At 41.6% G+C, this 27,104-nt stretch overlaps 1 protein-coding gene across 6 annotated transcripts in view; it reads left to right on the plus strand.

Annotated features, from left to right (window-relative positions):
• LOC129765144 (synaptosomal-associated protein 25) overlaps positions 1-27,104 on the plus strand; it is a 172,007-nt gene that overhangs the window by 130,445 nt on the left and 14,458 nt on the right. Inside the window, exon 1 of one of the 6 annotated variants that reach the window (XM_055765043.1) lies at positions 25,169-25,345. The exons of 3 other annotated variants lie outside the window; for them this stretch is intronic. Coding sequence is in view for 1 of the 3 variants with exons in the window: in XM_055765036.1 (XP_055621011.1) it covers positions 26,667-26,748 (82 nt within the window). In the remaining 2 variants the exon portion in view is untranslated. 2 more of the 6 variants (XM_055765062.1, XM_055765036.1) reach the window with 2 other exon arrangements.

Here is a 27,104-nt window from a genome sequence, read left to right on the forward strand (position 1 = left end):
GGCTTCAATTCATACTGCACCCGATGTCCTATCTTTCGGATCATTCCCATTGCTTTTAAACGATCGGATATGGTTTGCTGAGCTACTCCAAGTATATTTGCAAGTTCTTGTTCCGTTTGTGTCGGATCTTGACCGATTGAAGCCTCCAATTCTTCATCTGCAAACTAGTCTTGCCGCTAGGGCCACTCCGGCCACCACAACCACTCCACTGGAAGTACATACCAGGCCTGCTCCGCCTTTGCCAACTGTAGCACGGTCTAACGCTGACATCTACGATGCATGGAGACGCAGCCGAGGAGATTTCACACAAGCTATGGCCGGGAGTTCCAACTCTTCAACGAACCTTACCACATTCCCTCGGCTGCCTCCTAGTGGCAGGGCCACCCAACCTCTTATCGTCGGTGGAGTTCCACCGGGAATCGTCGCAGTCAGTACCTGTGGGGAAACCCCACAACCCCACCCTTCGAGTGAACGGTATAACCCTTAACAATCCGGTAGATACCTCGAACACACTCGGAGAATATTTTCCGGGACTTTCCTCCATCTCCGAATATGACCCCGAGCTCATTCGTCTACAGTGACCGAATACCGCTTCGGTCACCAACTTCGTGGTCCCGGTGAGCCGTCCCAATAATCCTCTTAGCCGAAACTTCACCTACGAGGACCTTTCCGTCGCTCTACGTTCTGCGAAAGGTTAATCAACCGGCCCCGACGGTATCGGTTATAAGATGCTGAAACTGTCTGTCAGTCTGTCCTTCTCGGCATCTTCAACGACCTGTGGAGTACACACGAATTTCCCGAGAGTTGTAGACACAGCCTAGTAATACCCATACCTAAGGTCGGCCAAAGCAGCAACAACGTCAAAGGCTACCGTCCAATTTCCTTAACCTCCTGTTCATCCAAAATGGAAAGAATGGCGAACAGACGCCTGGTCACCTTTCTGTCCGAAAACAGGAAATTGGACTATCGGCAGTTCGCCTTCCGGCCGGGTATGGGCACCAACATCTATTTCGCGACCCTCGGAGACGTGATAGCCGAAGCCAACAGGAACCGTCAACATGTGGAGATGGTAGTCCCAATAATCCTCTTAGCCGAAACTTCACCTACGAGGACCTTTCCGTCGCTCTACGTTCTGCGAAAGGTTAATCAACCGGCCCCGACGGTATCGGTTATAAGATGCTGAAACTGTCTGTCAGTCTGTCCTTCTCGGCATCTTCAACGACCTGTGGAGTACACACGAATTTCCCGAGAGTTGTAGACACAGCCTAGTAATACCCATACCTAAGGTCGGCCAAAGCAGCAACAACGTCAAAGGCTACCGTCCAATTTCCTTAACCTCCTTAATCCAAAATGGAAAGAATGGCGAACAGACGCCTGGTCACCTTTCTGTCCGAAAACAGGAAATTGGACTATCGGCAGTTCGCCTTCCGGCCGGGTATGGGCACCAACATCTATTTCGCGACCCTCGGAGACGTGATAGCCGAAGCCAACAGGAACCGTCAACATGTGGAGATGGTAGTACTGGACCTGGAAAAGGCGTATAACAGAACATGGATCCCGTTAGTATTGAAAACTATGGCAGAATGGGGAATTGACGGCAAACTAATTCACTTTATCAAAAACTTCGCCACACGCCGAACCTTTGAAGTCAAAATTGGTAACATCAGCTCCCGAGTTTTCCACGAGGAGACAGGAGTACCTCAAGGTTCTGTTCTTGCCGTCACTCTCTTTCTCGTCGCCATGAATAGTCTTTTCCAGGTCCTGCCTTGGGGGGTCTTCGTGTTTGTATACGCGGATGACATACTTCTGATGGCCGTGGGTGACACCCACAGGATCCCACGCGTCAGGATACAGGCAGCTACCAACGCCATTGGCCGGTGGGCGGTCGAGAGAGGATTCAAACATTCAGCGCAGAAGAGCGGCCATATGGTGATATGCGGTCACAGGCACCAAGGTCCCACCTCCAAGATCCAACTGTACAAAGAACACATTCCTCGTCGAAAAACATTAAAGTTCCTCGGGGTGTTGGTCGACCACAAACTTAGCTTCCTCCGCCATTTCGAGAAAGTTGAAAAAAGCTGTGTCACCCGGTTGAACCTTCTGAAAACCATTTCCAAACCGCACCGGAGCAACAACAGGAAGATCAGGTTACGGGTGGCCAAAGCTATCATCAGCAGCCGCCACACCTATGGTCTCGAGCTGACGTGTTTGGCCGGAGATAAGCTTCCAAAAACTCTGGCACCGATTAATAATAAGGCACTACGGACTAGAGATGTGCCATCCGCTCATGAGCTGTTCCGAAGAATCGACTCTTTGAAGTGAGTTGACGCGGAACAGCTCGCAAAAAAAATCAAACAGCTCTTCAGCTCACTTTGATGATGATGAAGGAGAGAAAAGAGCTGTAGAATTGAAGAGAGTGTGTGAGCTGTGAGATTCAATTGAACTGACCGTCTCTCGCTCTTCGTGTTAAGACATCAGTTTAGTTTCATTTGTCCCTCGTCTTTTCAACTGTTATATTCGCGTTGACGGCATTGAGCTTTGTTTACCAGTTTAGGGGGCGCCAAAAATAATAATTGGCTCTCAGGCAGAATGAACACGTTTTTAAAATTCAAATTATTAATGAAAATTAACTTCTGTGTATCAAATGAGTATTCTATTTCAATGAAAAACACTTTGTTTGCAGGCGGTGCAAAAATCTCATAAGATTTTTTTTTTTTGAAGAAAACTTTCTATTGTAATGTAAAGCCTCAGTAAAAATGTCGGAAATGTTGTACTCGCCGAGTCTGTTGTAAATAATAGTCTGGAATACGTGTTTCAAGTAATTAATAATATGGTGTGAAAAATTTCATTTGAATTTTAACATTTTCAAACTGGCTTCGTGGCTATCGAGTTTGGGACCCAAATTGAAAGTCGGCACTGACAACTGAGCTGAAGAGCTGTTCATAAAGAACAGCTCATTTAGATGAGCTGATATGATCAGAGCTGTTCATCATGATGAGCTGATTTGCACACCTCTACTACGGACTGTCTCCGGCCTCCTACCATCAACACCAGCTGCCTCCGTCTGCGCTGAAATTGGGGAACCCCCCCCTTCAACCTAATCATCGACTCGACCATTGTAACTAGGATTGCCAGTTTTTCGTCAAAAACCAGTGGTAGGGGAGAGACCCACCTGATCGTCCTCAGTAACACGATACTGAAGCGGGTGGCGCATTCCAACCTTCCGCCGATGGCAAAACAATCCTGGTTTGGGGCGAACGACTGGAGGTTCCCAACTGTTCTCGTAGAGAACGGTATCAGGAACAACTTCCGAGCCGGGGTGAGCTCGGCCGGTCTGCCAGAGCACTTCAAGGCCATCATTGCAGAAAAATACCGTCTCCACGAAATCAGGTATACGGACGGCTCAAAAGGACCATCAGGAGTTGGATTTGGGGTAAGCGATTGCTGTAACAGATTAATTTCCAGCAAAAAAGTCGCAGACATCTGCCAAGTCTTCTCGGCAGAGGTGGCCGGCATTTTCGAGGCAACCACCATCCCATCTCCCAAGCCGCTGTTGGTCGTCTTCGATTCTGCAAGTGCCATTGATGCCATCGGTGCGACTAGGTCCAGACACCCATGGGTACAGGCCGTCAGGAAGAACCTATTGCCCGACACTGTGCTCATGTGGGTTGCAGGACACAGTGGCATTGCAGGGAACGAAGCGGCCGACCGATTTGCCGGAATCGGTCACATCGGACCGATTTTCACTCTGAAGGTGCCGCTTGATGACATGAAGTTGTAGATCACCAACTCTATCCGTACCTTCTGGTCCGAACAGTGGTTCGCAGAGAGAGGGCAGTTCCTCAGAAAGGTTAAGGGCTCGATTGCAGGATTCGAGGACGTTAAAATGATGCGAGAACAACGAATCCTGTCCAGATTGCGAACCGGCCACTGCTTGGTCTCGCACGGTTTTAACGGAGGACCTTTCCGTCTACTCTGCGACCACTGCCAAATCCACAACTCCCTCGAACATTTCCTGTGTGGCTGCCCCAAATTTGACGATCTGCGAAATCGCTATGGAATCAGCGGGAGTGTACGGGACATATTAAGCGACGATTCAGCGAGGGTAGCAGCGCTTTTCTGCTATTTAAAAGATGCCGAATTGTTCTTCAGGATCTAATACGTGAACAATGGATCAACCACGAAGATCCTTGTTCCTTCCCCTCCACGATGAAGGGGAATAAGAACACTTCGGCATCTTCAACGGCAAGGCTTCCTCTCCACTGGCCTGGAGTCATGGTCCGAGGATATCCTAGTCATCTGATCCAGCAAGTAGGCAGCAAGTGGAGAAACACCAATAATTTTCATTTAATTAGTTAAAAATGTTATAAAATGTTCTTAATGTTATTATTCTTGTTCAAATTGTTGTTCGTTCAATTTAAAATTTATGTTAATTTTTATGTATATTTTATGTCATTTGTTTAACCATGCGGTAATGTCTACTGCCGTCGCTACAGAGGCGAACCAGTCCAGGAGGCTGAAAGCCTCTCAAATAAAGAATAAAAAAAATCATCTGCAAACTTTTTTGGCGGTCCGGAACGTTCTTCGTCTTTCAAGTCAAAATTACCACTTCTAAACCGTGCAAACAACGTCTGACACGTTCGCTCAATTGGAGCATGGTCACCATAAACTTCCACCAAAATGCGATGACTTTACGCAGCTTTTCTCTCCATATTGAAGTAATGAAGTAATACTCCCCGCAAAAACACTCTCGTTGGTACGAAATTCGACATATTTGAAGTGGCACATAACTATGTTGTTCACGCTTCAACGTTTTGACATATACTGAAAAAGACGCACAATGACAGTAGCTTTCCAACGAATGTCTGTAAATTTGATTCACTGGAATAATAATTAAGTTACGTCATTTGTTGTAAAACCGAAGAAACTTACCGGTACGCCTAATAGATTGCTATTCATAATTAGTTTATAAACTATGTTTTCAAAATTGAGTTTTTTATTATTTATGTTTCCATTATATTGAGTAAACAGTTATGATTATGATTTCTCCCTGTTGTATAATATACTTGCAATAGTTAAGTCGAGATCAATATGTTATGGAAATTTTAAACAGATAGTCAACAGTAATCATCACTGAAACCACAAACTAAGGAAACTCGTTTGTCATACACAGTCGTTATGATAATCATATCATAACTTGAATGTTTACATTCTACCAAATAAATCTTCAAAAAACACCCCTCAACGTATCGTATATAGAATATCTCTTTATCTGTGAGGGAAATTCGACTGATTAAACACCTGGCTTCATCTACTAACTTGAGGTGTTGCTGCTGCTGATATACATAATCCATTTTAACGAAGCTATCCAAGACTTTCGCTTCGTATACCATACATTCCTTTTGAATTTCAATCATGAATACCGTTCTGAATCATATTTCGAACGCTTAAGGCATATGATGCAGAAAACAGATCTAAGCTTTATGCACAGGTTTTATTTGGTTGATATTTTCGATAAATTAGTTCAATATGGTTTTAAGCTTTCTACTTTGGTACCTATTTGATTGAAAACTTAAAAAAAAATTCAATAAATTGCTTTTCAAATGAAGCGAATAAGAATCAAATTTCGACTAATTGAATTCAAATTTCGGACACTTTATTTTGTAATTTTTTGGACGAAAATTACATTACACTTGATTATATTTTATAATCAACTGCGAAACACTTACCAAGCAATCACAGTAAACTGTTAACGATGATGAGAACTGATGAAACACGGGGTAAATTTTAATATTTATGAACGTGTAAATTCTACGTGCTCACGCTTAGCAAACGTCAAACACAAACGATAATGAGTAGTGTTGTCAGAATTTGCCGATTATGTTATAATTCAAATGTAGTTCTCATATGAAATGATAGTGAAACCAAGGGATTACTCTAAAGAAGGAATTGTGATATTAATTTTATAGTTATATCTTCAGTGCATTAAGAATTCCAAGATATTAGAACAAAGTGTCTGAAATGTGATGCTGCAATTATTTCAATGGTCGTTTCAACGTAGCCTCACATGGGTGTTGCTCCAAATTTGATTCTTGAATGCAAACAGAAGATGGTTCGTTGCATGGGGCATTTGTCTTTCCAAATTCCGTCACACTCAGCAGAACTTGCGTACCTTGCGATGGATCACTTTGCTCCACTTGCAAAATGTTACTCAAATTTGTGTTATTGTTTGATGTACAGGACGATTCTTTTAGGTTCTTCAAAAAGGGTAATGGGACATCCCAGTCAATGTCACGTTGTAGTGAAGGTATATCCAAATTCGTCAGTTCTTGATCTTTTTGTGAAAATTTCGTCATGTCATTGCATAGCATATCCATATAAGTGCCAGTTGCAAACAAGTCAACTGTGTCTTCGATGTAAGTTACGAAACACACGTCCTCGTCACCATTAGACGTTCTATAGATGAAATTTTTACCATATAGCTCTCAAGTACAATAAACATTCACTAACTGGGCGAAAAGTGAAGACCAGTTATCGACATTCACGTTTTAACTGGTCGGGCATGTTGAACGTCAAATAAAATCGAGGGGAACTTCAATAAATTGTTTGATTCGCGTTGATCATGAAATTAGATAAACAAAGGGATTCCAATGGAAGTTTCGCATTGAGTGCGACAACAGGTATGAAATATAATTTGAGGATTTTTTTTTGTAATTTAATCAGTGATTTTGTCATGCGAAAATAATGTCATTTTTCATAACATTTCAAATTACATTCGAATGCCCCTCATAGCAAATCGTCCATTTGAATATGGCTTCGATTGTTTACGAAATTCTACTTTTTAACTGGTCCAAGGACCAGTTAACGTTCGCCCAGTTAAAAAGCAGACCAGTCAAACCAGGACCAGTTAGCGAACGATTACTGTATTTCGTTGAATATTTACGTACTAGAATATTTGCATGTCGCCTATTTCAAAAGTCATATCTACTGCTTTGAGTATTCAATATGATTTTACTAATTACTCCAAAATCGATTCATCAAAACTATGGTCAAATGTATGATTTAGCGAACTATCGCAATGGATTATTAGTTCCTGGAAAAATGACAGTTGTATGATAAACAAAATAATATTCCGTGGCCGACCATGATTAGTCAAATATGAATTTTTTTTTTTTTTTTTTCCAAAATATATATATTTTTATCAAGGCTCATATGGCGTTAGCCTCACGGGGCCGGGAGTTCAATACTTTGACAATTTTTCTTATTATCTATGTTAGTAATATGTAACCGATTACTCGCGGTTGGCTCGAGGTTAGTATTACAAGTGTTTTCGTAATTCGGATGTTGCTGTCTCCAATGCTCTGTACGTGTGCCCGACACGGGATACTTCCTATTGGGATGCAGCTGACCCTTAATCAGCAACGCCCCCCTAGTCTGTACCTCATATCTAGCGTGGTGCGTCTTTCTCGACTCGAGGAATCCAGGATAGAATGGTCACTAACCGGCGCAATCATCAGTTCATGTAGAGTTGTCATGAGCGGTACAACCTTTGGCTCTTGTTGAATGATCAGTGGACTGCACAACCTTTGGCCCGTGTATCTGTAAAGAGTGTGTGTATGTATTGCCGCGACTAAGTAAAAGTTTATCGATCGGATAGGAGGGATATAAAACGGGGACACAACGAAGGAAACATCATTAAACGTTGACATCGGCGTTCCTGAGGAACAGGTATAGATGAAGCAGAAGATCAGGATCACGGCTACCTAAGATATCCCGGACGGGGATCTCCGATTGTCTGCCTTGTGCTCTCAGTGCTCTAGAGAGCTGAGAGCGAGCAGTATGGAACCGGATACACGACCAGACAACATGCTCGATGTCGTGGTAGCCATCGCCACAATCACAAAGATTGTTTGCTGCGAGCCCAATGCGATAGAGATGCGCGTTTAGGTTGTAGTGATTGGACATAAGCCGAGATATCACGCGAATGAAATCACGACCTACATTCAATCCCTTGAACCATGCACTCGTCGAGACCTTAGGGATAATCGTGTGTAACCAACGACCGAACTCATCTCCACTCCACATGCGCTGCCAACTTACGAGCATGTACTGACGAGGAATGTGGAAAAATTCATTATAAGTAATTTGCCTTTCAAAAAGTGTGCCTTCTAAAGCGCCCACCTTAGCTAGCGAGTCCGCTTTCTCATTCCCCGGAATCGAACAATGAGAGGGAACCCATGCTAAGGTAATCTTGAATAATTTTTCGACCAAAACACTCAATAGTTGTCTTATTCTAGTTAGGAAATAAGATAAGCGTTTATCAACCTTCATTGAGCGGATTGCCTCTATTGAGCTGAGACTGTCTGAAAAAATAAAATAGTGGTCGATGGGCAATGTTTCAATGATCCCTAGTGCGTAGTATATCGCACCCAGTTCAGCGACATACACGGAACAAGGATCTTTGAGTTTGAAAGAGGCACTGGAATTTTCATTGAAGATGCCGAAGCCAGTGGACCCGTTTATGTATGAACCGTCAGTAAAGAACATTTTATCAGATCTAACTTTCCCATATTCTGCCGAAAATATCGGCGGAATATAATCGGAGCGTAGATGATCTGGGATTCCATGGATTTTTTGTCGCATGGACAGATCAAAAATGACAGAGGAATTGCAAAAGTATGGGAAGCAAACTTGGTTGGAGATGCCTTGTGAAGGGTGCACGTCGTGGGTAAGGTACTCATGGTATAAAGACATAAAACTTGACTGAGGAATCAGTTGGAGTAGATTTTCGAAGTTATCAATCACCAATGGATTCATGATCTTGCAACGGATGAGAAATCTGTAGGATAATTCTGTGAACCGAAGAGTAAGCGGGGGTACTCCTGCCAAAACTTCGAGACTCATCGTATGTGTCGAATGCAAACACCCCATGGCTATACGCAAGCAACGATATTGTATTCTCTCCAGCTTGAGAATATGAATCCTGGCAGCTGATCGGAAGCAAAAACTGCCATATTCTAACACTGATAATATCGTTGTTTTGTACAACTGAATGAGGTCTCCTGGATGGGCACCCCACCATGTTCCGGTAATTGTTTGGAGAAAATTGATTCTTTGCTGGCATTTCTGTTTCAAATACGCAATGTGTCTCCCCCAGGTACATTTAGAATCAAAATATACACCCAGGTATTTGAAAAACATAGAGTGTTGGATCGTTTTGCCGGATAGGTGAAGCTGGAATTGGGCGGGTTCGTGCTTCCTAGAAAAAACGACCATTTCAGTTTTCTCCGTAGAGAATTCGATACCCAGCTTGAGGGCCCACGTGAACAGATTGTTCAGGGTATCTTGCAACGTCTTTTGCAGAACGACGGGATTAGTACCCGTGATGGGAATAACTCCATCGTCTGCAAGTTGTCTCAGCGTGCAGTCTCTAGTTAGACAATCATCCATATCATTGACGTAAAAACTGTACAAGAGTGGGCTTAGGCAGGAGCCTTGTGGTAGGTCCATAAAACTGTATCGAGAAGATTTCAAGCTGCCATGATTGAAAAACATGTGCTTTTCTGACTGTAAATTGTACAGGAAATTATTCAGAATTGGTGAAAGTCCACGATTATGAAGTTTCTCTGAGAGAATTTCCATGGAAACTGAATCAAATGCCCCTTTGATATCGAGGAAAACGGAAGCCATTTGTTCTTTGCGAGCAAATGCGATTTGGATTTCAGAAGATAGCAGCGCCAGACAATCGTTCGTCCTTTTACCTCGGCGGAAGCCAAACTGCGTATTTGACAGCAAATTGTTCGCTTCAACCCACTTGTCCAAACGAAGTAGAATCATTTTCTCTAACAATTTACGAATACAGGATAACATTGCAATCGGCCTATACGAGTTGTGATCGCAAGCCGGCTTGTTGGGTTTTCGTATGGCTATCACTCTCACTTGTCTCCAGTCATGCGGGACAATATTCAGCTCCAGAAACTTGTTGAACAAGTTCAGCAAACGCTGTTTCGCCAAGTCGGGAAGATTCTTCAACAAGTTGAATTTAATCTTGTCCGACCCAGGAGCTGAATTGTTACATGAGAGGAGGGCAATTGAGAATTCTACCATCGAAAAATTCTCATAGTCGCATTGGAGCGGAATGTCGCGTACGACGCTTTGTGCAGGAACGGAATCGGGACAAACCTTTCTTGCAAATTTGAAAATCCAACGGTCAGAGTATTCCTCACTTTCATTTGTATGGTTCCAGCCACGCATTCTCCTAGCCGTATTCCAAAGAGTGCTCATAGCGGTCTCCCTTGACAAACCATTGACGAACTTTCGCCAATACCCACGCTTTTTTGCTTCAATCAGACCTTTTAAAGGGTGTGTCACATCAAATTGCATCACGGAAAAAACGCTGTAAAAATTCGCCCAATAGACCGATCCTTTTGAAAATTTTAGACAGTAAAATAAAAACTATTAAACAACTTTTGCCATTTTCTTTTTATTCATACATCGAGCCCAAGCCCGTATGCTCGCACCTTCCTCTTTACCCCGTCCATAAGGTTCTGTACAACGTCAGGTTGTAGTTTTTTTTTTGAACAGAAATCCATTTTCTCTTGAAGTCCGCCTCCGATTTGACAACTTTTGGGTTCTTCCGGAGGGCCTGCTTCATAATCGCCCAATATTTCTCTATTGGGCGAAGCTCCGGCGCGTTGGGCGGGTTCATTTCCTTTGGCACGAAGGTGACCCCGTTGGCTTCGTACCACTCCAACACGTCCTTTGAATAGTGGCATGAAGCGAGATCCGGCCAGAAGATGGCCGGCCCTCGTGCTGCTTCAATAGTGGTAGTAAGCGCTTCTGTAGGCACTCCTTAAGGTAAACCTGCCCGTTTCCCGTGCCGGTCATCACGAAGGGGGTGCTCCGCTTTCCGCAAGAGCAGATCGCTTGCCACACCATGTACTTTTTTGCAAACTTGGATAGTTTCTGCTCGCGAATCTCCTCCGGAACGCTGAATTTGTCCTCTGCGGAGAAGAACAACAGGCCCGGCAGCTGACGAAAGTCCGCTTTGACGTAGGTTTCGTCGTCCATTACCAGGCAATGCGGCTTCGTCAGCATTTCGGTGTACAGCTTCCGGGCTCGCGTCTTCCCCACCATGTTTTGCCTTTCGTCGCGGTTAGGAGCCTTCTGAACCTTCTATGTACGCAGGCCCTCCCGCTGCTTGGTCCGCTGGACGAATGAACTTGACAAATTTAGCTTATTGGCGACATCCCGGACCGAACTTCTCGGATCACGTCTAAACTGCTTAACTACGCGCTTGTGATCTTTTTCACTGACGGAGCATCCATTTTTGCCGTTCTTCACCTTCGGTCGATGGTTAGGTTCTCGAAGTATCGTTTTAGTACTCTGCTGACCGTGGATTGGACGATTCCCAGCATCTTACCGATGTCCCGATGTGACAACTCCGGATTCTCGAAATGAGTGCACAGGATTAATTCACGACGCTCTTTTTCGTTCGACGACATTTTTCCAAATTTACGAAAAATTTACAGTAAAGCATGGCCAACGTGATCTATACACTCTTATCTGATTATAAGCGAAAGCTGAAGATATAATTCCTAAAAATTAAATTTCTACAGCGTTTTTTCCGTGATGCAATTTGATGTGACACATCCTTTAGTTTGGCTTCTAGAGCTTGGTACTTTCGAAACCATTCCACTAGTTTTCCAGTTTTCCGGAATTTTTTGAAAGCGGATGATTTTTCAAGGTAGACCTTTGAACACTCCTTGTCCCACCAAAGTGATAGAGGACGACGTCGGAAAGTGGTAGCCGGTACACGTTTCTTTTGAGCTTGAAGTGCGCTTTCGTAAATCAAACTCGATATAAAATTATACTCTTCGAGTGGAGGAAGTTCATGCATTAAAACAAGTGCTTCAGATATTATTTCTGCAAATTTTCTCCAGTCAATATTTTTCGTGAGGTCATACGCAATATCGACTGACTCACGAGAACCTGATTCATTGGCGATCGATAAAATTATTGGCAGGTGGTCACTACCGTGAGGATCTTGGATTACCTTCCACGTGCAATCCAGGGATAACGAAGAAGAGCAAAATGATATGTCTAGCATGCTTGCCCGTGCAGGAGGGTTGGCTATTCTAGTTGCTTCCCCAGTATTCAAAACTGTCAATTTGAAGTTGTCGCACAGATCATAAATCAAAGTGGCACGGTTGTCATCGTAGATTGAACCCCATGCTGTTCCATGGGAGTTGAGGTCACCTAAGATTAGCCGCGGCTCCGGCAGTGCCTCGATGATATCAAAAAACTGATGGCAGCCAACCATAGTTCTTGGAGGAATATATATCGAGGCAATGCAGAGGTCTTTGCCATTGATTTGTGTCTGGCAAGCGACAACTTCAATGCCTGTCATCGATGGGAGAGTGACTCTATAGAAGGAGTGACATTTTTTGATCCCCAATAGTACGCCACCAAACGAGTCATTTCGATCGAGGCGAATAATGTTGAAATCGTGGAAATTCAGTTCGTCGGCTGAAGAAAGCCATGTTTCACAGAGGGAAAATACATCACAGTTAGAACTATGAATTAAAAATTTAAATTGATCTAGTTTAGGAATGATGCTTCTGCAATTCCACTGTATTACAGTGGTCAAATCCTTGACCTCTTGCACTGAATCAGGCATCGAGGGAAATGAACGCTGCTAAAAAACCACATTTTTCTTTCAAAAATGTTCTCACAATCGGGAGCAAACATAATACTATGCTTTTAAGAGGGTCATTTATATTTGAAGCATTTAAAATATTGTCCACCAGGTCAGAAAGCGCAAGCAAGCCAGATTGTGGCTGTTGCCTCGACCGCGAAAAAGGAACAGACGTGTTGGGCTCTGTTCTGGGAAGTGCTGAGGACCCCTGGTGCGTAGAAGAACCGCTTAAACCAGGAGGTACTTGCTTCGGTCTATTCTCAGCACGTTCGATACGAGGTTTCATTCCAATTTGGGAAGTTTCGGTCTTCTTTCTGGGGAGTGATGGAAAAGAAGTAATTTTTCTTTTCCTAATGGCACCCTGCGATGTACCGGAACTTCCTGCATTGGGAGCGTCAGCAACAGGTTCGTCGTTCTGCAGAATGGAGTAGGGATTGTCCAGAGTCGTTGAAGCGGAACTCTTAAGCATTTCTGCATAAGTACGCTTGGAACGTTCCTTTAAGGAACGCTTGAGTTTTTCCCCTCGTTGTATGTACACCGGGCATTGAGAAAGATCATGAGGAGCCTCGTCGCAATGAAGACACTTGCGCTCTTTTGCGCAAGAAGTCCCATCATGACTCTCTCCACAATCTGCGCAACGTTGTTTATTGCAACAATAGGCGGCCGTGTGACCGAGTTGCATACATTTGTTGCATTTCATTACCCGGGGTACAAACAACCGAACAGGTAAACGAAGTGCACCTATTGCAACGTAGTTTGGAAGAGCGGAACCCTCAAATGTCACACGAAAAGAGTTTGTCCGATTGAGAACTCGTTTGTCATTTTTAAGTGACACAGACTTCAGTCGATCGCATTCAAGAATCTTCACACTTTTAAGTGAGGAGCTCTTGAAGCGACCGACACCATCGAGTATCTCTTTTCGAGTCAAACCCTTTTCGTTTATTACACCGTCTATTTCAACGTTGCAACAGGGTACGTATACGCGATACTCAATCGCAAAGAGATCACAGCGCGTTATTGCATTCGCTTGGGTCCTGCAAGAGACGACAACTCGTAATTTGTCTGGCCCCATCCGAGTAATTTCAGTAACTTTGGAAAATTTCTGCGTTAGTTCTTTTGAGATGCGAATGACATTAAGAGGTTTTGATTTTCGTCTAAAGTATACAATGAATGGACCTTTGAATCCCTCCGGGTATTCCTTTAGACGAAAATCATGTTTTTCATCAATTTTCTTCTTTCCTTCATTTCTTCAGAACTTTCTACTTCATACACAGAATTTTCCTCCTCAACGTCTGCTTCATCCTCCTGCTCTTCAGGAGGTGGGTCAGCATCAGAAACATTCAATGACGTGGAGGGGGGATCCTCCCCGCCCTCAGCCATAATAATAAATTAGTCACCTGTTCGATGTGAACAGTATAGAATAATAATAAAAAAATAGAAAAAAATAAATGAGTAAATAAATTATATTTGTATTCAAGGTATATATAAATTATATTTATTTAAATTTTTTATTGTATAAATTCAAAAATGAAAAAAAGTTTCAACAAAAGTTCAACGGTAATGTAAGAAAATTGTACACCCCTAATGCCAACGCTTGCCGATTTGGTAAATACAATGTTGGACAATGGTGTAAATCGTACACAGGACGAATCATTCGAGAACTCGCGAGCTGATCGGACAAGTTTGAGAATCGATCCGATAACGGTGTTTTTTTGTTGTTCCCATTGTTACAACAATGAATTTTGTTGTAACAGTTTATAGGAATGTCGGAAGGACTAGAATAAATTCTCTGCAAATTGAAGAGTACTTATGGGCCATCAATGCGGTCGATCTGCTCTCGTTCGGCGGACATAACAGCGGATCTAATGCTCCTCACTAGCTGCTTGATTTTTAGATGGACGTTGTTCATATCTTTCACAAAATCTTATAGCTCCTTCGCCTTTCTTCTGACATCCTTTATATTTCACCTCCCAAGTTGGAACCCTTCTTGGGATGTAGTGTTGGTTGATGTCGGCGGCAACACCTGGCTTGGTACAAGTTCCTACTGGAGTGCTTGTTGCTCTCCTTGTAGTTTGTTATTGCTGACACTCGTTGCGGTTGCACGAGCCGGTGACCTCTGCAATTTTCCGCTTCTCGCGAACGCATGCTCCTCTCCATTGTTTGTTGGTGTTTGTTGAAATAATCCATATTTTTGGGTCTCAACTTCAGGCCGCTATCTCCGCTCGTTGTACATAGTTTGCTATCAGTGATCCCATGGTTATCTATGCAAGCAGTGAGGCCGTGCAGGAGTTGACACGGTCCTTCATGTGGACCGTGTTCAGAGCCAGAGCAGCGCAAGTCAGGAATGTGTTATCTGAGCCTAGTACCTAGTGCCTAGTGAATCAAACATGGCAAAGAACATAAAGACAATGGCAAAATTGGGTTGTGGTTTGCGTAAGAAGGAAATAATCATCGCTATGGAACAGTATCTAAGGAAAAACTCTATCAAGACACCGTTTAAGAATAGTATTACAGGAGAGGTTTATTTCTTGAATTTTAAATGACGGCACAAAAAAACCACAATCCGTTGAAGTAGCCAGAAAACGAGTTGCTGATCCGTTTGTGATTTCGCAACATTTTCAGTTGGTTCAAGAATGGATGGAGAATGAAACTTTTTCGAATTATTTCCAACGAAGCTTTCTGCCTGCTATCGGCAATGGTCGTCCCGCTGCTTTGATATACGATGGACACGTTTCGCATATTTCTTTAAACACAACCGAAATGGCCTTAAATAAAAATATCGTTATTTTGAAGCTCCCTCCTCATACTAGCCACCTGCTCCAATCTATGGATCTTGCTGTTTTCAAGTCCTTAAGCTTAACACGTTAAGCCCCGATTTTTTCTTGCTGCGGTTTCCATTCGGCGCGCATCAAGAGTGTTTGTGCAATATCAGTGTCGGTTCCAGTTCCCAAAGACACTTATTGTATAAATAGAAAATAGTCAGCAATTCGACTAGAAAGTAATCACATTTTGTAAAACATCCGAAAAGCAAACCATATATATTTTTATTTTATTATTTTATAACTGTCAGTCCTAGCCAGTCAACACTTTCCTACCAGAAAGCTCAACGTCGGCCCTTAGGGACCGACGCTGGGCTCAACGTGTTAAGTACGACAACGCTGTCATCAAATGCCAACTCCAAAACTATGGAGTTAAGAATTTCTTCATGCCTTTTTTCCAAGTGCAACATACAGCGACGAGAGACGCAAAAGCCTCATTGAGAGCCAAAACGAGAATCTCTCCACCGATAAATGGCGAATACTCCAGAGATCCAATCCCAATGAAATCCACGTGGATTGGACGCTAACAGTCGACGAAGCTTCAATGCGTCAACTTGTTAGCAACCACTTTAAAATAAACTTCCGATTTGGCGAAACTAAGTTGAGAAAAAGTCACAGGAGGGTTGTGTCCGAGACACGACCGCATAATTGACGTAGGATTCCGTTAGGTTATCTGTTGATTTTGGATAATTGCATCGTTAAACTCTTTGATAATGATTAGGTGGACCTGAAAAGGGCCGTCTTGTTTGGTTGTTGGGTATTTGTTCATTCCACCAGTGTTTAACGGGTGATGATGACAGAAGGATGGTGCGTATCAGATAAAGGATACCGAAGTGGAACGAGATGTGATGAGAACCGCCCTCTATAATCCTAGACGAGATGCCTCTTGTGATATGTATTGATGAAATAAAGAAAAAAAATGAGTGTGTTATATCTATGATATAACCGCATAGTTAACGTGGGACTCTCTTAGCTTAGCAATCATTGGTTTGTTTTGATTAAATTTTTGATTGCAACAATTTTTGAATTCAATTGAATTCAATATATTTGCGTTATGAGTAAAGATATTGAATAAATGCCATGTAATATATCAATTCATGCATTGTGATAGATTATGTTCTTCGTTACAAGTAAATTTAATGACAGTCCTTTTACGTTTGGTTTGGGAATTATCAAACGATCATTTCATTTTACATTTCCCTCTGGAGTCTGCATCTCTCAAGTGTACGTATTTCTCGAAACGCGAATATGCTTGATTTTATGAATTTCAGGCACTCAGTTTCGATTTTGACATGTACGTCGAACGCATATTGTTTAATCAATAGGCGTTATCGCAGCTAATGGTTATCATCATTTTGCCTAATCATCAAATGGTATGCGTAGAAATTCAATGAGCAGAAGATATGAAGGCATATCATTCAATGCAATCTTAAATAACCGAGCCAAAGCGTTGTTTTCGTACCCGCTTTTGTAATCCGTGTTAGGAAAACACTTTTCGGAGTGCAAAAAAAAAAACCATTCGGGTGCAGAAGTACCCCCGGCTTGCATTAATCAACAACTTCAACAATTTCTACTTTTTATACTATAGAGGCTTTAAACTTGGAAGTTCATTCGTTACCAATGTCTGCACGATTATCCCAGGTTCCTAAGTTTAGAAGACCGTGTTAAGGAAACATATTATAGTCTGCACAAAGGCAAGCGAGTACAAAAGTACTCGCAGTTTGCATTTATTTGCAAAGCCGATTTCCCCAGACACCTTGGTTTTGAAGTCTGTGTTAGGCAAATACATTTCAGTCGGAACAAAAATGTCCCCGACTTGCATGAATATGCAATGCCAATTTCCCCACGCTCCATAGATTTTAAGTCTGTATTAGGGAAACACATTTCAGTCGGAACAAAATACCCCCGACTTTCATTTATTTGCAATGCCTATTTCTCTAACGCTGCTTGGTTTTTAAGTCTGTGTTAGGGAACACATTTCAGTGAGAACAAAAGTCCCCATACTTTCATGTGTTTGCAATGCCGATTTCCCCAAGGCTGCTTGGTTATGATGGATGTGTTGGGGAAATCGTAGATCGAGCCAATCAAAACGAGTCAGTTAGGACGTTTAGATAACGCCTAACATTTTACAGTTATTCAATTGTTTATCTCCTGAAAAATAACATTTTATTCATCGCGATAGATGCGTAGAAATATTCCCTATCAATTGATGCAAACATCTTTCCGATCCAGTGAGAGATGTTCGAGTTATAAGCATTCGGAATCTTTTATTTTTTCCTGCATGTTTCGTGTTTTGGTTTTCATTTTACCCCCCATATACTCCGGTTAGACGTAGTCCCACGTCGAAAAAATCACCAATGTAATATAAGATAATTATTAATACCGAACACAATTATCAATTTTTCTTATCAGTAAAAACATGTTACTTTAATATAGCGAAAATATATTTGAAATGGGAAAGGTAATTTTCTTTTATAATTTTTACTTTCTGATTGTTTATTCAACCCAATGCGAATTTTAATTGGACTTCTTCTTGAATGGCGTTAACGTTCCCTGTGGAACTTTTGCCGTCTCAACATATGCATTTTAACTAGCGTCATTTATTAATACTTAGTTGAGATTTCTTAAGCCAAATAACACGCCTTGAATGTATTCCGAGGGGCAAGCTCTAGAATACGCGTAACCACAGTGCAAGCCGAAGGAAATTTCTTTGACGAAAAATCCCCCGGCCAGAATGGGAATCGAACCCGAACACCCGGCATGATAATGTGAGACGCTAACCACTCGGCCACGGGTGCACGGGTCCACGGGTAATTGGACTAACAATACCTAATACTATATGTACACCTAATACTATATGTACTGTATGTAGTGAGACTCTATGTTGTACGGGAAAGGGTTAACACAACGGCTATCGTATACAATTTTACACCTACCCTTGTGCTAAATTTTTCACAATACACGATCGGACATTGATATGGAGTTTCACGAAGCAACCAACATTAAAGTTCCAAATTTAAATTTTATTTGCTAGAATTATTCGTATCACTCTTCTTACTTGCAATATAAAAATGCCCCCGACTTTCTTGTATTTGCAATGCCGATTTCCATCAGGCAGCTTGGTTTTGATGTGTCTGTTTGGGAACACATCTCGGCGGGAGCAAAAGCTCCCCCTACTTTCATGTATTTGCAATGTCGATTTCCCTTAGGCAGCTTGGTTTTGATGTCTCTGTTAGGGAACCGCCGCATGTGTCGTCAATTTCGACCAATCAGAAGTGGGTATTTCCGTTAGGATAGGGGTTGAGATTTTTCGATTGTTTGATAGTTAGTTTAATGATATATATTATTTTATTCAATATAAAAAATTGTTATGGAGTGCCGAAATCGATTGACGTTAAAAATTTCATCAATCCATCATGAAATGACTGAGCAATAAGCGTTTGAAATTGGACAATTTTCGCGATGTGCTCGATTCTCGATATTCAATTTGTACCCCAATATGTTCCCGAAAGACGTAATCCTACGTCAAAACTAATCCAAAGCAGCGCCAAACAACAACTCAAAAAAAGTCCAGTGTGCTCGAAGGAGATCTGGTGTCAAGAAACGAGAAACTTTATAACCCCAAAAACCTAGGTAATCTGTAGTCTTCAGAGCCCAGTGACTCCATACTTGAGAAGCCACAAAATGCTCGAAAAGTCATCAGCAGGGTTTCTGGCAAATCGAAGTTTCCTCGAGAAGTTTCTCCGAAAAACAAGTAACTTGACAATCTGACTGTTCCTGGCCCAAGCGGTTCAAACTTAAAACAAATCGCAAAAAGGGCAGAAACTTCAACTACGTCAAGTGAAAAATGTGAGTTTCTTCAAACCCCCCATCACGCCAGATCCAAAACGAGCATGGACGCTGGAACAAGCAAAAAACCTGATCATAATTTCAACAAAACAGATGGGGCTCCGATTCTCCCAAATAAACCCCCGGATCGGTCAACCCAACCTAATGTAGAACACTAAAGTTTTGCAAATAAACCTCCATCGCGCTAAAGCAGCGTCGAGCGTGTTATCCAGGAGGTTTACAAAAGTTTCCTCAGAAACGCCGATGTCAACGTTTAATGATGTTTCCTTCGTTGTGTCCCTATTTCATATCCCTCCTATCCGATCTATAAACTTTTACTTAATCGCGGCAATACATACACACACTCTTTACAGATACATGGGCCGAAGGTTGTGCAGTCCACTGATGATTCAACAAGAGCCAAAGGTTGTACCGCTCATGACAACTCTACACGAGCTGATGATTGCGGCGGCTAGTGACCATTCTATCCTGGATTCCTCGAGTCGAGAAGACGCACCACGCTAGGTATGGGGTACATACTAGGGGGGCGTTGCTGATTAATGGTCAGCTGCATCCCAATAGGAAGTATCCCGTGTCGGGCACACGTACAGAGCATTGGAGACAGCAACATCCCAATTACGAGAACACTTGTAATACTAACCTCGAGCCGACCGCGAGTAATCGGTTACATATTACTAACATAGATAATAAGAAAAACTGTCAAAATATTGAACTCCGGCCCCGTCAGGCTAACGCCATATGAGCCTTAATAAAAATATATATTTTGGAAAAGGACTTCATCATCGAATGTGATGCCAACGCTCATCACACAATGTGGGCAAGTATCGACATTAACTACCGAGGTGAGTGTCTTTTAGAATTCCTCTCGGCAAACAACATAGATATTGCTAACAAAGGAAATGAACCAACATTCATAAACGCAATCAGACAAGAAGTCTTAGACCTAACGCTGTGTAGCCCGGTTATTCTTGACAAGATTCATAACTGGCACGTTTCCGAAGAGGCGTCTTTGTCTGATTATAGACACATTATTTTTGAATGGGATGGTGGCATGACAGTTCAGCGAGAATACCGAGATCCCAAAAAAAACCAACTGGGATCGGTATTCCCTTGAACTCGAGTCAAAAACTCTAAACTCAAAAATACGGTCGATTCAGCAGCTTGAATCAGCTTCAAAAGAATTAAACGAAACGATAGTCGCTGTATACAACAACAATTGCCCACTAAAAAAAGTTTCTTCAACAAGAAACGTTCCTTGGTGGAATAAAAAACTTGAACAGCTTCGCAAAACAGCGCGGAAACTATTCAACAGAGCAAAAATTACTTCGGACTGGTCTCAATACAAAACGGCTCTAACTGAGTACAGCAGAGAACTGAGACGATCCAAACGAAAATCCTGAGTATATAACTGCGAAAGCATTGAAAGTACTCCAACCGTTGCTAAACTCCTGGCTATAATGGCGACACAAAATGCTCTCGATGGCACCCCATAGGACCTGAAAGTGCAAAGGATGTCGCTAACATAGTTGCTGGGTTAGTCTTCACGAGAGCCAGAGTAGTTAACGCGGTGAGATCCGTTCTACCTTACAAATCTGCAGGTGCAGATGGAATTTTTCAAGCCTTGATTCAAGATGGAGAATCGTCAACATATGTGATTGCAACGAAAGGTTGCCCACAAGGAGGGGTTTTATCACCCCTCCTTTGGTCACTTGTAGTTGACGACCTTCTGATAAGTTCAGAGGAAAAAGGATTCGAAGTTGTGAGCTTTGCCGATGATCTAGTCATAATGGTACGAGGCAAGTTTGACGACGTGTTATCGAGCAGAATGCAGAAACTTTACACAATCTTGGTGTATCACAGAAGGTCTGAGCATAAATCCCTCAAAAACAGCAATTATTCCGTTCACCAAAAAGAAAAAACTGCATCTGCAGTTTCTACATCTTGGGGGAGAGGAAATAAAAAGCAGCGCTTCAGTTAAATATCTAGGTGTAATCTTAGATTCTAAATTAAACTGGAACGCGCACTTATATTCAATAACCAGCAAAGCCTACTCAGCTCTATGGGCATGCTCTAAAATGATAGGAAGAACATGGGGCCTTATACCAAAAATTGTTATGTGGGTCTACACTGCAATTGTGCGGCCTAGGATAACCTATGTCTCACTTGTATGGTGGCCAAAGACTAAGGAGACTGTAGCTACAAAAAAGCTAAACAAACTCCAACGACTAGCATGCGTTGCAATTACTGGAGAAATGCGAAGTACACCCTCAAAGGCATTGGAGGCTATCCTTCACCTGGTACCTTTGAACCAATATGTTCAGCTAGAGGCTAAAAAAAAGCGCTCTAAAGCTTGAAAGATGGAAAAAAAACTAGACGGGGACAAAACTGGTCACTTGAGCATTTTGAATCTTTTACCCATTGGACCAGCCTCAGAGATGAACAATGATTGGATGGAACCTAGGACCAATTATGACATTCCATACAGAGTGATCGAACATTCTCGCTCAGTATGGGACGAAGGTGGCCCCAACGATCGTAATGGTTCAATCATGTTCTACACTGATTGGTTGAAAATGTGAATCAGAACAGGTGCTGGAGTGTATGGTCTTAGAACAAAAATCTCTGTGGCTATGGGAAACTGGCCAACAGTTTTTCAGGCGGAAATAGCTGCAATAATAGAATGTCTAAATGTCTGCCTCAAAAGAAAGTATAGACATGCAAACATCTGCATATTCTCTGACAGTCAAGCGGCACTTAAAGCTCTAAATGCCTTCAAGTGCTCTTCAAAAATTGTCTGGGAATGCATTTCTCTTTTACGGCAATTATGTCAGATAAGTTCGGTACAATTGTACTGGATTCCTGGCCATTGCGGTATAGAGGGCAACGAACCAGCAGATGAACTTGCCAGGAACGGCTCAAACTCACCATTCACTGGTCCAGGACCATTTTGTGGACTCTCCGACTGTGTGTTGAAAAGCGAGCTGAAAAAATGGGAAGACCGGGAAGTGACAGCCAATTGGATGGCCGCAAAACTTAAACAGGCGAAAAAATTTATTACGCCGAGTATTAAAATTACTCAACAGCTGCTAAGCCTTAATAAGAAAGACTTAAACACATTCACTGGTCTTGTAACAGGACACTGTCCGAGTAAATACCATCTTAAGAACATAGGTTTAGCACAAGATGATATATGTCGCTTTTGTAATGCCGAAAGCGAAACCTCGGAACATTTGCTCTGTAACTGCGGAGCTCTAACTAGACGCAGACTTCAACACCTTGATAAAGTTATTCTGGAGCCCAAGAAAATTTGGTCTGCGTCGCCGATCAGATTATTCCTGATTGGCACCTATCATGCTATAGCTTTCAGTCTACTCCTTCATCAATAAGTAGTAGATAAGCTTGAAGTGTAGTATAAAAAAGGGGTATACCACAATAGCTCAAAATAATGGCCTCAGTGGTTCACACCCAACAGGGGGAAAAAATGGAGTTAAAATATCAAAACAACAACTTTCGACCATAATTTCTCGGATTTGGGACGAACTTGATCCACAGTTGATCAAAAATGGTTTTAAAAAGGCTGGTATTTTTCCTTTCGATGACAACGTGATTCCGGAGACAACATCTGAGCCTGCTGCTTTGGAAAGGGTAAAAAATCCAAGCAATGCCCACAAGTGCCACTGCCAACAGATGCAATTTCTTCTCAGAGTGCTTTACCACTTTTCTATCGAATCGGCCTCAGGTGCCATATCGATCGAAAATACCATTGTTGGACAGAGTACACAAATCGAGTTAGATAGTAAAATTACTGAACATTCGATTGAAGCGTTTTTGTTGGAACACGTAGAGCAAGAATCTAACCGAGGTAAATCCAAATGGAAGCGAGTCTGTCCAGGAGGTCAGAAGTCATCACATTGCCGGAAGCTGTGACTGAGCTGCAGAAAATCAAGGACGATAAAAGGACGAAGACTAGGAAGGGCCACAAAAGAATTGGTTTGTTGGAATAGCAAGACGACTTGCCAAGTTTTCTTTACTATTCTTCTATAAAGTCGTGTACACCAGTGTCCGAATAATGTAAAAACCATGTCCAAAACAAAAGAGCATAAGCATACCACTCACTGACAAATTCCGGGAATGCATATAAATTTACTATGGAACTCGCTCTCGCAAATAACCCGCACTGCGTATCATTCGCTCGCGGATAATCGGAATTCTACTGTAATTAATACACGTTGAGCACGTTGAGAGACCGACACCGAATTCCGTCTTTTTCTTGCGGTCTCAACGGGTCGATAATAAAATTTTCGTTAATACTCCTATACTCGCGCATTGGTCTGTCAGACCGAGAAATCAATAATTCGTTCATTTCTCAGAAAATATCAACACTACGACTTTGCGATTCTCTCTATCTTCGTTATTCGTCGTTCGTCATCGTTTAGCGTATCGCATGTGTTGGTACAAAGGGAACGTGTGCCACTTTTTTAACACTTTCGGTCTGACACACCGACGCGAGTATAGGAGTAATTTTTTTGGACAAGTGCCTTTTTTCATATTCTAGAATATTGTTCAATGAAATGTTAGTGGTGTGGAATTTTTATTGAATATAATGCATAAGATCATCACCGGACTATTCTTATTTGATTTCAGTCCCTTTTATAACTGGATTAAACGGATCCTTATATTAACTATTCGTCGTTAGATTCATACGTTCAAAAACAAAATATAAATATTTGACTTTCGTATAGTTATTCGCTAAATATGATGCTCATACATATACACACTTGTGAAATAATTTCACTTGTGGAAGAATTGTAAACAGTAAACTATTAACTAATCGGTGGCTTATGGTAATTTTTAACAGTTACAGTTTCGGGGATATTTTTTTTATAATGAACAATATCGACAAGAAAACAAGAAAAAGAAAAGGAAGTTCCTAGAAATCCTTTTATATCATATTTTATATTATACATGTCCCATCTTAAAAAGGCATTAATTCTTAATTTACCAAGAATACAGAGACAAATAATATTAGAAATATGCAAACTTTATATTCCAGAACCTTTATCATCTGGTGATTATCTAGAAGGTCGTTATACATTCTTCTCTTCGATAAAAGACCCGAAAAACACGCAACAACTGCATGAAATGTGAAAAATTTGTTTATTTCGGGCATTCAGTTGCTTACTTTTAATTAATAACAGAGAAAAATTCGAATTTCGTTATTTGTGTTAGAGTATCAAAAATTACTCTGTTTTGAGGAGGCTGAATTAGATGACTATTAAAACATAATAAAGACGAAGAAAACATATTTTTTGAAGTTTTTTCGTTAAATAATACCCTCTTCTTCAAATAAATGCCAATAAAGCCTTAAAAATACACAATGGCAACATTACAGAGAAGTTCAATTTTCGGTCTGTGACACCGTGCGCGAGTATACGTGTTATTATTTTGCACGCGAGTACAGGAGGGCTAAGAGACTATCATCACTGGCAACGACAGCAACAAAGTTAGAAAATGATTTTTAGAAAAGCCCACTATCGTCGGTCCACAGGGACCGACATGGGCCTCACGAAAAGTTCATTGTCGGTCCCCTAGCTCTGCCGGGGTTCATCGTTTCAATGAAAAGAATGTAACAGATTAACTGTTTCGATGGCACAGTAAAATTATATGGAATTAATATGATGCACTACAACTGGAGTCATACAAGTTCACACTTGCGGGTTGTTGTGCTCTTGAGCAAATATTTGTAAATAAAATGCACTTCCTTTGCTTCGGTAGCCGTCATCATGACAGTCATTCGTCAAAAGCACGTTTCAGGAACGAATGTCTGTTAAAGCAAAGTATAGTACACGGCACTACGCCGCACCGTACGTTACTCCCAAAGCTTGAACTTGAACTTAACGATGCACGCTCGAATATTTACACAAATAATAATAAATTCATATCGTAGATGGAGTCTCATCGTGACAGGTTACGAGATACGGTAGGTGTATGTTTTCTTTCTTTAAAAAACGATCGATCGGTGCCGGCTTGTTTGTTTGTTTTCGTCAACGTTCATTGTGAAAGTCAATTTTAGTAGTATGATAATTAGTTTAGTACGTATATACACAGAGAACGAATCAAGCTACCAAAGATATGCGTGTCGTTTCGTGATAAAGGCTTGCCCGTATGAAGTTCATTAAACTGTGCAAACTATAGTTAATTTAGCTGGCATCTACTGACATTGCTCACCTTCCGTCTATGGGAAGTGCTTATTGACTTTCAGACGTGGGTCACCTTATCTCTTTCAGCACAGCGTCGCCCTTAAACTTGAGATATGTGCACCGCATACCGGGAATTAAAATGAATAGAAGTACAATCACGCGTATTTTTCCGACGGCTATATCTACCTTGTATATTACCTAATCATTCGGCAAGTCCTCGCGATGAGTTTGTTTTTCATAATTTACTTTTCTTGAGCTTGTTTGTAAGATTTCACTAAATCTATACATGCGAGTGAACTTTAACATTATATATTTCATATCGCAGCATAATTTTCATATAACATCCGTTCTAACAGTCAGACAAAAAATAATGAATAATCAATCATGAAGTAAAAAAAAACTCAGTAGAAAGAAAAGTTTCACGACACTACAGTTAAACTACCAACCGTAACCGTGCAACGATGAATGGTATATAGTAGAATTTCGTTCCGTCTTCAAACACACCCATTATTTCCCCTCGCGATTGATAAGTGGATGCAGGCTAATTCTGCTAGAACATATGGGTGTTCCAACGGCAAACAGAACGACCAAAACAATACGAAATAATGTATGCAAGATGAATAAATACCGGATAATAATGGATTCACGTGTACTCGTGTCGTTGCCGCATATCTATCGGATAAAGAACCATCATTTATTTGTTTATAAACAATAGTACACCGAGATGGAATAACACTCCAACTAATGACAATGATGCCGGTTACGATGATGATTATGACTAGGAGCTTGGATAGCAATACTCTCTTCGATTGTAGCGCATATATCGGTAATCGGGGAGGGAGTAAGCTAATTGTCACTTCGAACATCTGTTCACACCCCCACAGGAAGGAAGCTGGTGATGGATGCATGCAAGAATACTTAATGATAATATAACACATGTCTGAATTTCTTCCGAACAGAACGACCTTCTCGGGTAATATAATAGTGCTTGGCGTTCTGCCTTTGGGAGTCATTTCGTGCCGGTTTTCCGTACAGATTATTCGATTAGGACGTGACTTGTAAATTGTTACTTACCAGAGCAATTTGTGTAAAGTGTAGGAAATGTTAAAAAATTACAGATCGAGAGTATGGCTCGCCGCTGTGTCCATGTTGTTCTTCAAAATAACATACAGTCAAGTCAGCTGTAAGCGTATCAACTGGTTCGATAATAACGGATACTAAGTTTGTACTAACTTATTTGTAACCCATTCTAGGAACACCATTCATCATAATCTTAAATATGCATTTCAACTAAACATTTAATTTTTTTACTAACCTCTTACTAATTAGTATAACGGCAACTATAAAATCTTCACGGAATTTGCTTGGAGCTTGGATTCTTATCCGGTATCGGGTGATTTAGAAACCAGGGCATCTTTTCTTACAGATTCTCTGCGAGCATGTAGGGGAAAAGGGGGGAATTTGGACAACCTAAGCAAATCGCCTAATATTTCCAAACCAATACGGTCTAAATAAAAAATGTCACATTGTTTTCTCTCA

This window comes from Toxorhynchites rutilus, chromosome 1 (genome assembly GCF_029784135.1).
Source record: "Toxorhynchites rutilus septentrionalis strain SRP chromosome 1, ASM2978413v1, whole genome shotgun sequence".
NCBI classification, from domain to species: domain Eukaryota; kingdom Metazoa; phylum Arthropoda; class Insecta; order Diptera; family Culicidae; genus Toxorhynchites; species Toxorhynchites rutilus.